This window comes from Capricornis sumatraensis, chromosome 3, assembly GCF_032405125.1.
Source record: "Capricornis sumatraensis isolate serow.1 chromosome 3, serow.2, whole genome shotgun sequence".
Classification (NCBI taxonomy): Eukaryota; Metazoa; Chordata; class Mammalia; order Artiodactyla; family Bovidae; genus Capricornis; species Capricornis sumatraensis.
The window spans coordinates 22,805,396-22,818,735 of record NC_091071.1 but is presented as its reverse complement, the minus strand read 5'-3'; the positions used below and the strand labels follow the sequence as shown (position 1 = coordinate 22,818,735).

At 35.5% G+C, this 13,340-nt stretch overlaps 1 protein-coding gene across 1 annotated transcript in view; it reads left to right on the top strand.

Annotated features, from left to right (window-relative positions):
• LOC138076172 (phospholipid-transporting ATPase ABCA3-like) overlaps positions 1-13,340 on the top strand; it is a 215,958-nt gene that overhangs the window by 147,389 nt on the left and 55,229 nt on the right. Inside the window, exon 18 of the mRNA XM_068968393.1 lies at positions 5,438-5,660. Within this exon, the coding sequence (XP_068824494.1) occupies positions 5,438-5,660 (223 nt within the window). The remainder of the gene's footprint in view (positions 1-5,437; positions 5,661-13,340) is intronic.

Here is a 13,340-nt window from a genome sequence, read left to right as displayed (position 1 = left end):
AGCTTGGTACATTCTAAGAAGTTTGGGCCTATGGCATCATCTTATTTTTTTCCTATTTAAATAATCTATTTTTATTTCCTCTTTCTCCCTTTTTTCTGCTCTTTATTAACTTGTGTTAATGCTTCTTTTAGTGACTGCCTTAAAAATTAACACATACATTTGGTTAATTACAAGCTATTGCTTTTACTACTTCTCTAACAGTCCTAAGATCTTGTAGCCTTATCATTTCAATGACTCCCTCTGACTTTTTGCATTACTATAATAAGACATTTTCATTTCTACATACCCAAAAGGTATTATCACTTTTTATGCAGTAAATAGTCACGCTTGTTCATAGAGTTTTTTTTTAATTGCTCTGCATTTTTATTCTGAAATTTTACATGACATCAGTTTTCTCTTCCTGAAGAACTTCTTATGATAGTTTCTTTAGGAAAGTTATGATGACATAAAAGCTTAGATTTTATTTGCATGGAAATTATTTCACTTTCTTTACCTTTTGAAGAATATTTTCCTGAATTTTCCCCTTCTATATTTTAATAATATTCCAATGTCTCATGGCTTGCTTCCATCAGTTTTTAAGAAGTCATTTTTTGGTATTTTTACCACTACTACTCTTTAGAATGTAATATATCATTTTTCCTCATGATTTTTAAAGAGATTTCTCCTTTTCACTTAGATTTTTATCCTTATTACTATATTTATTGCTATACTGGGGAGGGGGGGTTGGCATTTACCCTGCTTGGAGTGCTCAGAGCTTCCTGAATTGGAAGTTTGGTGAGAATTAACTGTTTAAAATAAACTTACACAACCTCTGAGAAACAGTTTTAGACCTATAGCAGTTGCTCTTTAGGAGAATACCCAAAAAAGGAAAAGTCACATTCAAAATAGTAGGAAATTTTATTGCATTTTGACTGGCCCTTGAATCAGCCCCTTCCTCCTGCAGCATCATCTTGGTCTATAGGAGATGGCAATCCAGTTGCTAGTTATCTCTCTCAAAGTGAAGGAAGTAGAACATACTTTATTTACAACATTCTGACCTGTCTTGAGAATGTTAAAAGAATTGGTCTCTGTCTAGCCTAACTTGGATCTCAGATGGAAAGGGATGAAGGAGGGATGGATTGGGAGTTTGGAACTAGCAGATGAAGCCTATTACACGTAGAGTGGATAAACAAAAAAGTCCTACTGTATAGCACAGGGAACTATATTCAATATCTTGTAATAAACCATAATGAAAAAGAATATTGAAAAGTACATACATTTATGTATCACTGAATTATCCTGTTGTATAGCAGAAATTAACACAGCATTGTAAATCAACTATATTTCAATTTTTAAAAATGTATTGGAATTTCCCTGGTGGTCCAGTGATTAAGAATCTGCCTTGCAATGCAGGGGATGCAGGTTCAATCCCTGGCTGGGGAACTAAGATCCCACATGCTGTGGAACAACTAAGTATGTGCTGCAACTACTGAGCCCATGCACAACCAGAGAGTCCATGCACCACAACAAAAGTCTCTGCATGACACAACAGAGCCAAATAAATAATAAGTATTAAAAACTATATTAAATATGCTCAAGAGCTAAAGGAAAATACAAAGAACCAAAAAAATTAGGAACGTGATATATGAGCAAAATAAAAATAATAACAAACAGAAACTGTAATAATAAACCAAATTCTGGAGCTAAAATATATAATAACTGTTTGAGAAAAACCCTGAAGGATTTCAACAGAAGATTGAACAAGCAGGATGAAGAATTAGCAAGCTTTAAGAAAACTGAAATTACCAATTTGAAAGAGCAGGAGGAAAAAGTAATGGCAAAAAGTAAAACAGGCCTCAGAGAATTGTGGAGTTCCATCAACTGGATCAATTACACATAATGGGAGTCCCAGGGAGAAAAGAGAGAAAGAAGAAGTGAAAAGATATTATTTAAAGAAATAATGTCTGAAAACTTCCCAAATTTGATGAAGGACATGAATCTAAAACCCCAAGAATCTCAAAAAATAGCATGTAAGAAATAATCAAACAAGACCCATACTGAGAAACATGATAATTAAACTGCTGAAATTCAAAGACAAGGAGAGGATATTCCAAGTGAGAAGTAACTCCCTGTGTGTAAATAATCCTGAATAATATTAATAAATAATATTACTAATCAATTTCTTAGTAAAGATTTTAGAGGCCAGAAAGCAGTGGGATGACCTATTGAAAATATTGAGAGAGAAAAAGTGTCACTGAAGAATTCTATATCCAGCAAGCTGTTTTTCTAAAATAAGGAAGAAATTAAAACATTTTCAGATAAATGAAAGCTGAGGGACAACTAGGAACTCCAAGATCAAGGTACTGATTGATTTGTTTCCTAGTGAGAACTCTCTTCATGGCTTGCAGACGGCCACCTTCTCACTACATCCATACATGGGAGGGAGAGAGAGAGCGGTCTCTCATCTTTCTTCTTCTTCTAAGGACATTATCCCATCATGGAAGCCCCACACTCATGACCTCATCTAAATCTAATTACATCCCAAATACAATCACATTGGGACTTAGAGGCTTCAAGATATAAGCTGGCAATATGAGGTGGGGAGACATAGCATTCATCCATAACACTGAAAATTTTTGTTTGCCGCTCCACTTTTCTACAGGTTTTAAAAGAAAAATGTATAAAAATAGTTACAAATCCATATTAGTGGTTTACAATGTATAAAAATGTAAGTTGTAATATGAATAACAAAGAGTTGGAAGGAGTTGTATAGTAGTAGTACTTTTATGTGTTATTAAAGTTAGGATGGTATCAATTCAAATTGGATTATTATAATTTAGTATGTTATATGTAACTAATGATACAAAGGAAATAGCTATAGATTACACACAAAAGTAAAAGACAAGGGATTCAAAATATGTCAATAGAAGAAAACTGAATAAAAAAGAAGACAGCAACAGAGAAACTGAGGGACAAAAATGAGTTACTTAAAAAATAGCAAAATGACAAAAGTAAGCCCTTATTGATAATTATTTTAAATTTAGATGGATTAAACTGCCCAATCAAAAAGCGTGTATGAAAAATTGATTAAGATAAATGATTTAACTATATGCTGTCTTAAAAAAACTCATTTAGATCTAATGAATAAAAGAAAGAAAAAGCTGAAAGTGAAAAAGTGGAAAAAGATATTCCATGCAAATAGTAAACAAAAGGGAGCTGAAGTAGCTATACTAATATCAGACAAAATAGACTTTATGTTCAACAGTGTTGAAAGAGATAAAGAAGGGTAGTATCTAGTGATAAAAGGAGAAAATCACCCTAAATATCTAAAACAATTTTGAAAAAGAACAAACTTGTAGTACTCACTCTTCCTAATTTCAAAACTTACTACAAAGCTACTGTAATCAAAAGAATCTGGTATTAGTGGGACAGAACCACTAGTAACCAATGGGACAGAAATAAAACCCAGAAATAAACTCTTTCATATATGATCAAATGATTTCTGACAAGAGTTCCAAGACTATTCAATGGGTGCAGAAGAGCCTTTCAACAAGTGATGGTGGGAAAACTGCATATTCACATGTAAAAGAGTGAAACTGGATCCTTATCTTATACTGTATAAAGATGTATTTGTATGACAGTAATAGCACAGGTAAGGGGGTAGGGAGCAGAGCTATACTGTAACAAATTTTTTCTACACTATTGGTATTAAACTGGTATTAATCTGGGGGAAAAAATTTTAAATGGATAAAGTTCTAAATGTAAGAGCTAATACTGTAAGAGTTTTAAAAGAAAACAAAGGGGAAAAATTTTATAACATTGGATTGGCAGTGGTTTCTTGGATGTGATAGCAAAAGCACAAGCAGAAGAAAGAAAAAGATAAGTTAATTGGACTTCATGAAAACTAAGAAAACACATAAATCAAAGGGCATTGTCAACAGAGTGAAAAGGCAATCCACAATATGGAAGAAAGTATTTAACATTTTATACCTGCTAAGGTATTAATGCCCAGAATATATAAGGAATTCCCCCAAATTAACAATAACTCCAACAAACCCAATTCAAAAATGAGCTAGAGCTTGAGTAGACATTTCTCCAAAGAAGGCCCATAAGAGCATGTAAAGATGCTTGACATCAGTAATCTTTAAGGAAGTGCAAACCAAAAACAGTAATGAGATACTCCTTTATACCTATTCAGATGACTACTATCAAAAAGAGAAAATTACAAGTGTTAGGAAGGATGTGGAGAAACTGGAACACTGTGCACTAATTGTGGGAATCTAAAATGATGAAGTGAAAAGAAGTCGCTCAGTCGTGTCCGACTCTTGAAGCTGCTGTGGAAAACAGCTTCACACGTCCTCAAAAAAATAAACAGCATTACCATATGAGTTAGCATTTTCACTAACACTGGAATTCCAAAAGAATTGAAAGCAGAAACATTTGTACATCATTGTTCATAGCAACATTATTCACAATAGCCAACTAGTAGAACCAACTCAAGTGTTCACTGATGAAAACATGGATAAATAAATATGATATATGCATACAATGGAATATTATTCAACCTTTAAAAGTATTGAAGTTATCATACATGCCACAACATGTGCAAGCAATTGAATTCATTCTATTTCTCTTGAAAGTCTGCTCTGGTAGAAACAAAGTAGTCATGTCCATAATACCCAAATATTTTCACTAATGTTATATTCGCTTTTTGTTGCTTTTTCCATTACCATTGAAAACTTGCTACCAATCACATAGTAGATCTTATCAACATAACACTGCTGTTCACTTCTCAAGTATCCTGTTATGTAATCACTTATAGTTCACAATAGATAACCCTAGAATATTTGGCAAAAACACAATTAATAACTTACAAGATGCAGACCTCTGGAAACTTATTTTCCTTAATAATTCTGTAGGTTCTCTCTTTCCTTACTTGGATCCCCTATAACTTTGGGCTTCCTTGTTTGCTTCTCAACTGAGTGGCTGAGATAGGAAGAGGAGGGTTAGAAATACAGTAGAGTCAAGAGGCAGAATCTAAAAACAGAGAATTGTGAAAAGTAGATCCCTTAACATCACAGCTTACAGCTGCCAGAATGAAAACCTTAACAAAAGTTTTCTTACTAGGAATATAATTTCTGGAAATATTGAGAGTGAGTTTTTTGGGGGGTTGGGTGAAGAGGCAGAAAGAATATACTTTGATCTTGTTCAAGAACAAAATGAAACTCTTCCAAATAGATAAAAACAAGTAGAAAGTAAAGTAAAGGGGTTCTTCTCACTGATAAGGAAAACGGGAAAGTACCTCACAGCCATGATCACAGATCAAATTATTTGATTTATATCAAATATTCTAACAAAGAAAGATTTATCCTTCTCTGAGTTTATTGAGTTGTGTTTTCATGTATTATATCGCATAGTTTTCTTCAGTTTGACTTTATTTCTGTATTCTGTATCTCAGGTGGTGTTCATGTTCTCTGACTTGAAAATATTGGTCACGGGTTACCGCTTTCTGGATACATTGCTCATCTTCATCGTGTTTGGCTGGTCTGTCATTCCCTTCATGTACCTGATAAGTTTCCTGTTTTCTAGTCATACCAGTGCCTACACCAAGCTCGTCATATTTAACTACTGTGCAGGGATTGTTGGTGCGATAGCAGATTTATTTATAACCTCAATTCAGGGTAAGGACTTAACGCAATTTCCCCTTTTCCGCAGGAACAGTTCAAGAGAAATTGGCTTGAAGAATCGAACATTGCAAAATTGTTTGCTTCGGGGTTTCTGGGGAAGTTTTATGCTAGTGTTAATAACCATATTAAGTGTCACTAAAATTATAAGAATCATGTTGTGATTTGCAAAACAAATTATGACTGATATTTTCGCTAACCCAATCCTCTTCCTTCAGGATTATTTTGCATGGCATTTGCAGAATATTTATCTATTTATTTTCCTCTTGATTTTGAGATTAAGGAGAAATGACTGGATTGGCAAAGCTATCAAACAGGAATTTCTTAGGAGATAGACTGTTGGCATGCCTTTATTAAATCACTACAAACATTATTGTGATCTGTTTTAAGGAATCCAGCTATCCTTGGATTTGCAGAGACTGAGAAGAATAAGCTTCCAATCCATTGTTGACCTTAAATCATGCCCTCCCATGAAATAATTAATTCCCTGAGCTAGCTGAAGATCTATTATAATATTCATTGCACACTTATTCAAGGGGGAATATTAAGCCATATGAGAAATTGTTGATTTCTGAATAGCAACCTAAGAAACATATAGGAAGATACTTAATCACATTGCTATTAATTAGTCTGTATTTGTTTTGTATTGCTACTGAAGTAAGTTACCACAAAATTAGTGAATTGTGCAGATTTATTATCTTACAGCTTTTAAACAAATAAGTCTCGTTGGGTAAAATCAAACTATCTGCAAGGCTGTGCCCACTTTTGGAAGGTTTAGGGGAGAATTTGTTTCCTTGCTTATTTGAGTTGTTGGTAGAAATTCAGTTCCTTTATATTATAGTCCTGAAAAATGGATTTTTTCTAAAATGGATATTTTTCTTTTCTTAAGGAAAGAAGAGCTCACCAGTGAAAGGTCTCATCTCACACTTGGAGTTTTCTTTGTGGGAAGTTTTGTTGTTAATTATAAATTTATTTTCTTCTTGAGACAGGGGTATTAAGATTTCTTATACCTCCTTTTGGAACTTTTGAGAGGTCATCTTTTTCAAAGAACTTTTGCATTTCATCTAAGTATCTAAAACTATTGACATAAAGTTATTCATAACATTTCCTTATGATTCTTTAAGGTCTATTCTAAGTATTGATAACTGCTCATTCATTCCTAGTATTCTGTATTCATTCACGCTCTCCCACACTTTCTGTCCAGTCAATATTTGCCACTTTTTTTGTCTTTTCAAAGTGTTGCCTTTTGGTTTTATTAATGTTGTGTATTTTTATGTCCTGCTTTATTAATTTATGTTCTTATATTTATTTTCCTTTTTTTCTGTTACCTTGGATGAAATTGGCTAGGCTTATTCTACCTTTGCAAGATCAATTATTACATGATTTTAAACCTCTCTCCTTTGGAATATATGAGCACTTAAAGCTATAAAGTTTCTTCTAAGTACTAATTTAGTTGTATCCCACACATTTAGACATGTTGTATTTTCAGTATCATTGAGTTAGGAATGTTTTATAATTTTTCTTGTAATTTCTACTTTAACCAAATGTTTGATGACTTTCTAGGATTTTTGTGATCATTTTTTAAGAATTTATTTTGTACTAAAATTGATCTCAGTTCATAGTTCAGTTGTTTAAATGTAATTATACTCTGGGACAACTTCTCTGCTTAATCACTACTGGTATGAAGTACAGAAAATGTTCATGTCCCATTCAAGGCAGTTCTAAAAGCCCCTACAATATTATATTTTTATTAGAATACCCTCATGAAATATCTAAGAGCTCTTACTCAGTATGCCTATATATGACATGTGACACAAAATGATTATAAAATAGATATTAATCTGACTTTCTATAGTAATAAGGTGTACTGTAAGAAATATTTCTAGGATAGTTGGTTTAGCATGATTTCTATTCAGTTTCATTGTAAGAATAGCACTATAAATTTATAGGGCCATTTGTTTTCTCAGGGACAATGACCTGCTTATTAATATTCTCTGAGGAGAGTTATACACAATTTAAAGAATGCCAAAATGCAAAATAATATTCAGTCATTATAAATTCAGTATTCTGATACTCAAAGTCTTATTATACATTTGCTTAAAATGAGAGGAAATTAAGAGGTCTTTGAGCAAAATAAGAAGAAATTATGGTGAACCAAACAAATTAAAATCATAATAAATGAAATGAAAAAAAATTCACTGGAAAGTTTCAAAACAGATTTAATCAGGCCAATTCTGTAAACTTAGAGACAGGAAAATTAAGTCTAAGGAAAAGACAGAAAAAATAGTGAAGAAAAGTGAATAAAGTCTAAGGGATCCCTGAGACACCATCAGGGAGACCATACATATATATTGTCCCAGAGGAGAAAAAAGAAAAGGAGGCAAAAACAATATTTCAAGAAATAATAGTTAAAAACATCCCAAATTTGATAAAAGATATGAATCTACAAATACAAGAAATTCAGCAGACTCCATCTAGAATGAATTTAGAGATCCTCATGAAGACACATCGTAATCAGTCTAGAAAGACAAAAAGGAAGACCTTGAAAACATCACGAAAGAATTAACTCACCAAGTTCAAAAAGTTCTTGATAAAATTGTGGATCTCCCATTAAAAACCATGGAAAACAGAAAAGTGTGGAATTAAAAAAAAAAAAACCGAAACTTTATCTATCAAGAATTCTATATCCAGCAAATCTGTCCTTTAAAAATGTAGAGAAAATAAAAGCCTCCAGATTTAAAAAAAAGCCAGGTAGGTACACTACCACTCAACTTGTATTACAAGAAATGTTAAAAGTAGTTATTCTGGATGAAATAAAATTATGCTATAACATAACTTGAAGTTGTATGAAGAAATAAAGATCTTCAGTAAAGGTAACTAGGTAAAGAAATATGAAATCAAGATTATTCTATTTTTCTTTTGTAACTTTACACCTTGAGAAAAGAGTAAAATAAGAGAAAACTAAAGCCAAAGGCAGCAGAAGGAAGAAAATAATAAAGATTGGAGATAAAAGAAACAGTGAAACTAAAAGGAAATTCTTTGAAAAGAGCAACAAAATTTAAGAACTTCGGCTAGATTGTCTAAGGAAAAAGAGAGAAGGAAATAACTGCAATCAGAAATGAATGTGAGGAATTTACGTTTGATTTTCCAGAATAAAAAGTTGTACAAGACTGAAAGATTGCACATCATAAATTAGATAACTGAGATGAAATGGAAAAACTCATAAGAGCACAAAAATAATCTAAACTGACTGAAGAAGAATTAGAAAATCTCAGTAGACCTCTAACAAATAAAGAGATTAAAAGAAGAATGAAAAATCTCACAACAAAGAGAAGCCCAGGATCAGATGGTTTAACTGGTAAGTTCCATCAAACTTTATAAGTTAACATGAATTTTCCTAAAATTCTTTAAAAATAAAATATGAGAGAACAATTCCTAACTCATTTTATGAGGAAATCATTTTTCTATAGCAAAGGCAGATAAAGGTATCACAATAAAAGATAATTAGAAACAAATACCTTTTGTGGATTAAAGAAAGCACTTTCATTTGTAATAGCATCTGAAATAATTAAATACCTAGGAAAAATTCCAACCAAGGATATGAAAACTTGTGCTGAGAACTGTAAAACTTTGTTGGGAAAAGTTAAACAAAACCTACATAAATGGGAAAATATCTATCTTCATAGATTAGAAGACTTAACAATGTTAAGATAATACTATGTAAAACAGTCTACAGATTCAACACAAACTCTACACAATTCCAGCATCCTTTTTCACAGAAATGAAAAAAATCCTAAAATTCATGTGGAATTAGAATGGGCTCAGGGCTTTCCTGGTGGTTTACATGGTAAAGAATCTGCCAGCAGTTTTGGAGACCTGGGTTTAGTCCCTGAGTCTGGAAGATCCCCTGGAGAAGGCAACTCACTTCAATATTCTTGCCTGGAAAATCCCAAGGACAGAGGAGCCTAACAGGCTACAGTCCATAGGGTCACAAAGAGTTGGACTCGACTGAAACGACTTAGCACCCAAAATGAACAGAACAATGTAGAAAAAGCAAAACCAATACAGCATTGTAAAGTAAAATAAAGTAAAATTTTTTTAAAAAAGAATAAAGTTGGAATTCTATGTTTCTTGATCTTGAAACTTTCTACAAAGTTACAGAAGATTTTGGGTCAAGATGGCAAAATAGGAGGATCTGGGGTTTGCCTCTCTCCACTAATACATCAAGAATACACCTACAAGTGAAATAATTTGCACAGAGTACCTACTGAACATTATTAGAGGACCTCAGACACCTAATAACTGGGAAAGATCCCCTAATAACCTGGTAGGATGAAAAAGAGGAAAACAAGGTAAACAGGAAATAGAATGGGACATGCACCCCTTGGGGTTGCTGAAGGAGATGAGGTTACTGCCCATAAGAAAGCCCCCTCACTAGTGGCAAGATCAGATGAAATAGAGGGGGAGATTCAGGGGCTACCAGAGGAAAGTGCAGTGGCAAGCCCATGTCAGACAGGCCAGAGTGAGACTCACTCAAATGGTATGTGCCACAGCATTTCATGCCCCTGACTGAGACAGGTATCCACCGGTGCTGGTGGGGAATGGATGCTGAAGCATGGCATTTGGAGAGCAAATCTAGGAAGAGGACTGCTGCTGGCTGCATGGAGACAGTCTGAAGGGATTGGAGTGAGGACCTATGCAGCTGGGAATGCTTCTGGAGGAAGCTCAGACTGCCTTGGAAGCAAGACACCATTGTTGAGTGGCACATACAGAAAGGGCAGCCATTGTGGCCTCTCTCCCCATACACCAGTCCCTGCCTCTGCAGGCACTGAGAAGGGCTCCTGCCAGAGTGAGCACATGCCCCAGGAGTTGCTACCATGTCACTCTCATGCTTGAGCAAGCCCCCATGCTCCAGTCCACCACCACCTCCTGCCAGACCCTGCCACTGTAGGCAGTAGAGGGGGTTCTGACCTAAGCAAGAAAACAAGTAAGCCTCAGTTAGTCACAGCCTTCATCACCTCCTCTCACCTGGGTGGGGTGCAGATGTTGGAGGGTGACCCACATGCAGAGGTGTGACCAAAACCAAAGCAGAGCTCTTGGGGCTGTGTGATTAAGGAAGCAGAATTAAAATCTCTCCATACAGCTATGAAAGTCACAGATTAAACACCCATGATTGGTTTTTTAAAATATAACACTTGTTGACATCTGAATGGAAAATGAGTGCTCTCACATCAGATATGGGTCTAGCTTTAGTAGCCGTGGTCTTTGTGGACACATACATGTGGGAGTTGGTCTAGGTCAGAGTCTGAGCTGCCCCAAATAGCAGCAGTCCCCAAACTTTTTGGAAGCAGAGAACAGTATTGAGGAAGACAGTGTTTGGGGGTAGGAGGATGGTGCAAGCAGTAATGCAAGTAATGAGGAGTTGAAGATGAAGCTTCACACACTTAGCCACCTCTTACCTATTTCTATGCATCCTGCTTCCTAACAGGTCACAGACTGGTACTGGTCCATGGTCTAGACCTACAAAGAGGTCTTGGAGGGCCTCTTATGAGGGTGGAGTTTGGCTGTGGCTCATTCACCTGGCTCAAAATTGGGAAAGGAGTACATCAAGGCTGTATATTGTCACCCTGCTAATTCAACTTATATACAGTGTATATCATGTGAAATGCCTGACTGGATGAAGCACAAGCTGGAATCAAAATTGCTGGGAGAAATACCAATAACCTCATATATCACGATGACACCATCGTTATGGCAGAAAGCAAAGAGGAACTAAAGTGCCTCTTGATGAATGTGAAAGAGGAGAGTGAAAAGGCTGGCTTAAAACTCAGCATTCAGAGAACTAAGATTATGGCAACTGGTCCCATTACTTCATGGCAAATAGATGGAGAAACAATAGAAACAGTGACAGACTATTTTCTTCGGCTCCAAAATCACTGTGGACAGTGACTACAGCCATGAAATTAAAAGACACTTGCTCCTTGGAAGAAAAGCTATGACAAACCTAGACAGTGTATTAAAAAGTAGAGACATTACGTTGCCAACAAAGGCCCATGTAGTCAAAGCTATCATTTTTCCAGTACTTATGTATGGATGTGAGAGTTGGACCATAACAAAGGCTGAGCATTGAAAAATTGATACTTTTGAATTGTGGTGCTGGAGAAAACTCTTGAGAGTCCCTTGAACAGCAAGGAGATCAAACCAGTCAATCCTAAAAGAAATCAACTCTGAATATTCCTTAGAAGGACTGATGCTGAAGCCGAAGCTCCAATACTTTGGCCACTGATGTGAAAACCTGATTCATTGGAAAAGACCCTGATGCTAAGGAAGATTGAAGGGAAAGGAGAAAGGGATGACAGAAGATGAGATGGTTGGATTGCATCACCAATTCAAAGGACCTGAGTTTGAGCAAACTCTGGGAGACAGTGAAGGACAGGGAAGCCTGGTGTGTTGCAGTCCATGGGTGGCAAAGAGTCAGACATGACTGAGGGTTTGAACAACAACAACCCTTCAGGGGCAAGGGCATTGATAGCAGAGGCCCCAAGGAATGATCACTCTTGTTGTTATTGTTCTATTTATTTTTTACTTATTTCTATTTTTTCATATATTTTTTGTTTCTATTTTATTTCACTTTTTGTTCTGTTTCTGTCTTTTGTTTCTTTGTGTTTTAGGGGTTTTTTTAAGGGTTTTTTTTTTCTGGGTTTTTGTTGTTGTTCATTTGGATTTTGTTTTTTGCTCTTGTTGGTTTTATTCTGTTTTGGTCTCGTGGTCTTTGTATGTTTGGTTGTTTTCTTGTTTCTTTGTGGTCTTTGTTTTTACTTGGTTTTATTTTTTTTGCTTGTCTTGATTTATATTTGTTTCCTTTTGTTGGCTCGGCATGACTTGCAGGGTCTTGCTTACCCACTGAGGGGTTTAACCTGAGGCCCTGTGGTAAAGTGCAAAGTCCTGGCTGCAGGACCCACCAGGTGATTCATAGCTCCAGAGAGTATTGATTGGCATGACCTCTCTCAGAGGTCCTTATCTTGGCATCAAGATCTGGTTGCACCCAACTGTCTGCAAACTCCAGCACCAGAACACCTAAGGCCAAACAAGCAGCAAAACAGGAACACAGCCCACCTTCAGCATACAAGCTGACTAAAGTAGTACTAAGCTCACAAACACCCCAAAACACATCCCCTGACATGGCCCTGCCCACCAGAGAAACAAGACCCAGCTCTACCTACCAGAAGGCATGCACTAGTTCCTTCCAACAGGAAGCCTACACTAACCCCTCGATTGTACTCACCCACTAAGGGGCAGACAGTAGAACCTGGAGCAACTTAACCCTGCATACTGCAGAAAAGAAGCAAAAAACACAGGAAATTAGACAAAATGAGATGGCAAAGAAATATGTGGCAGACAAAGGACCAATGTAAAAATTCACAAGACCAACTAAATGAAAAGGAGCTAGGAAATCTACCTGAAAAACAATTCAGAGTAATGATAGTAAATTTGATCCAAGATGTTGAAAATAGAATAGAGGCACAGATGAAGAAGATACAAGAAATGATTAACAAGGACCTGGAAAAGCTCCAGAACTCCAATTTAAAAACAAACTGTGATGAACAATACAATAACTAAGATAAAAAATACTCTGAAAAGAATCAATTGAATAACTGGATCAGAAGAATGGATATG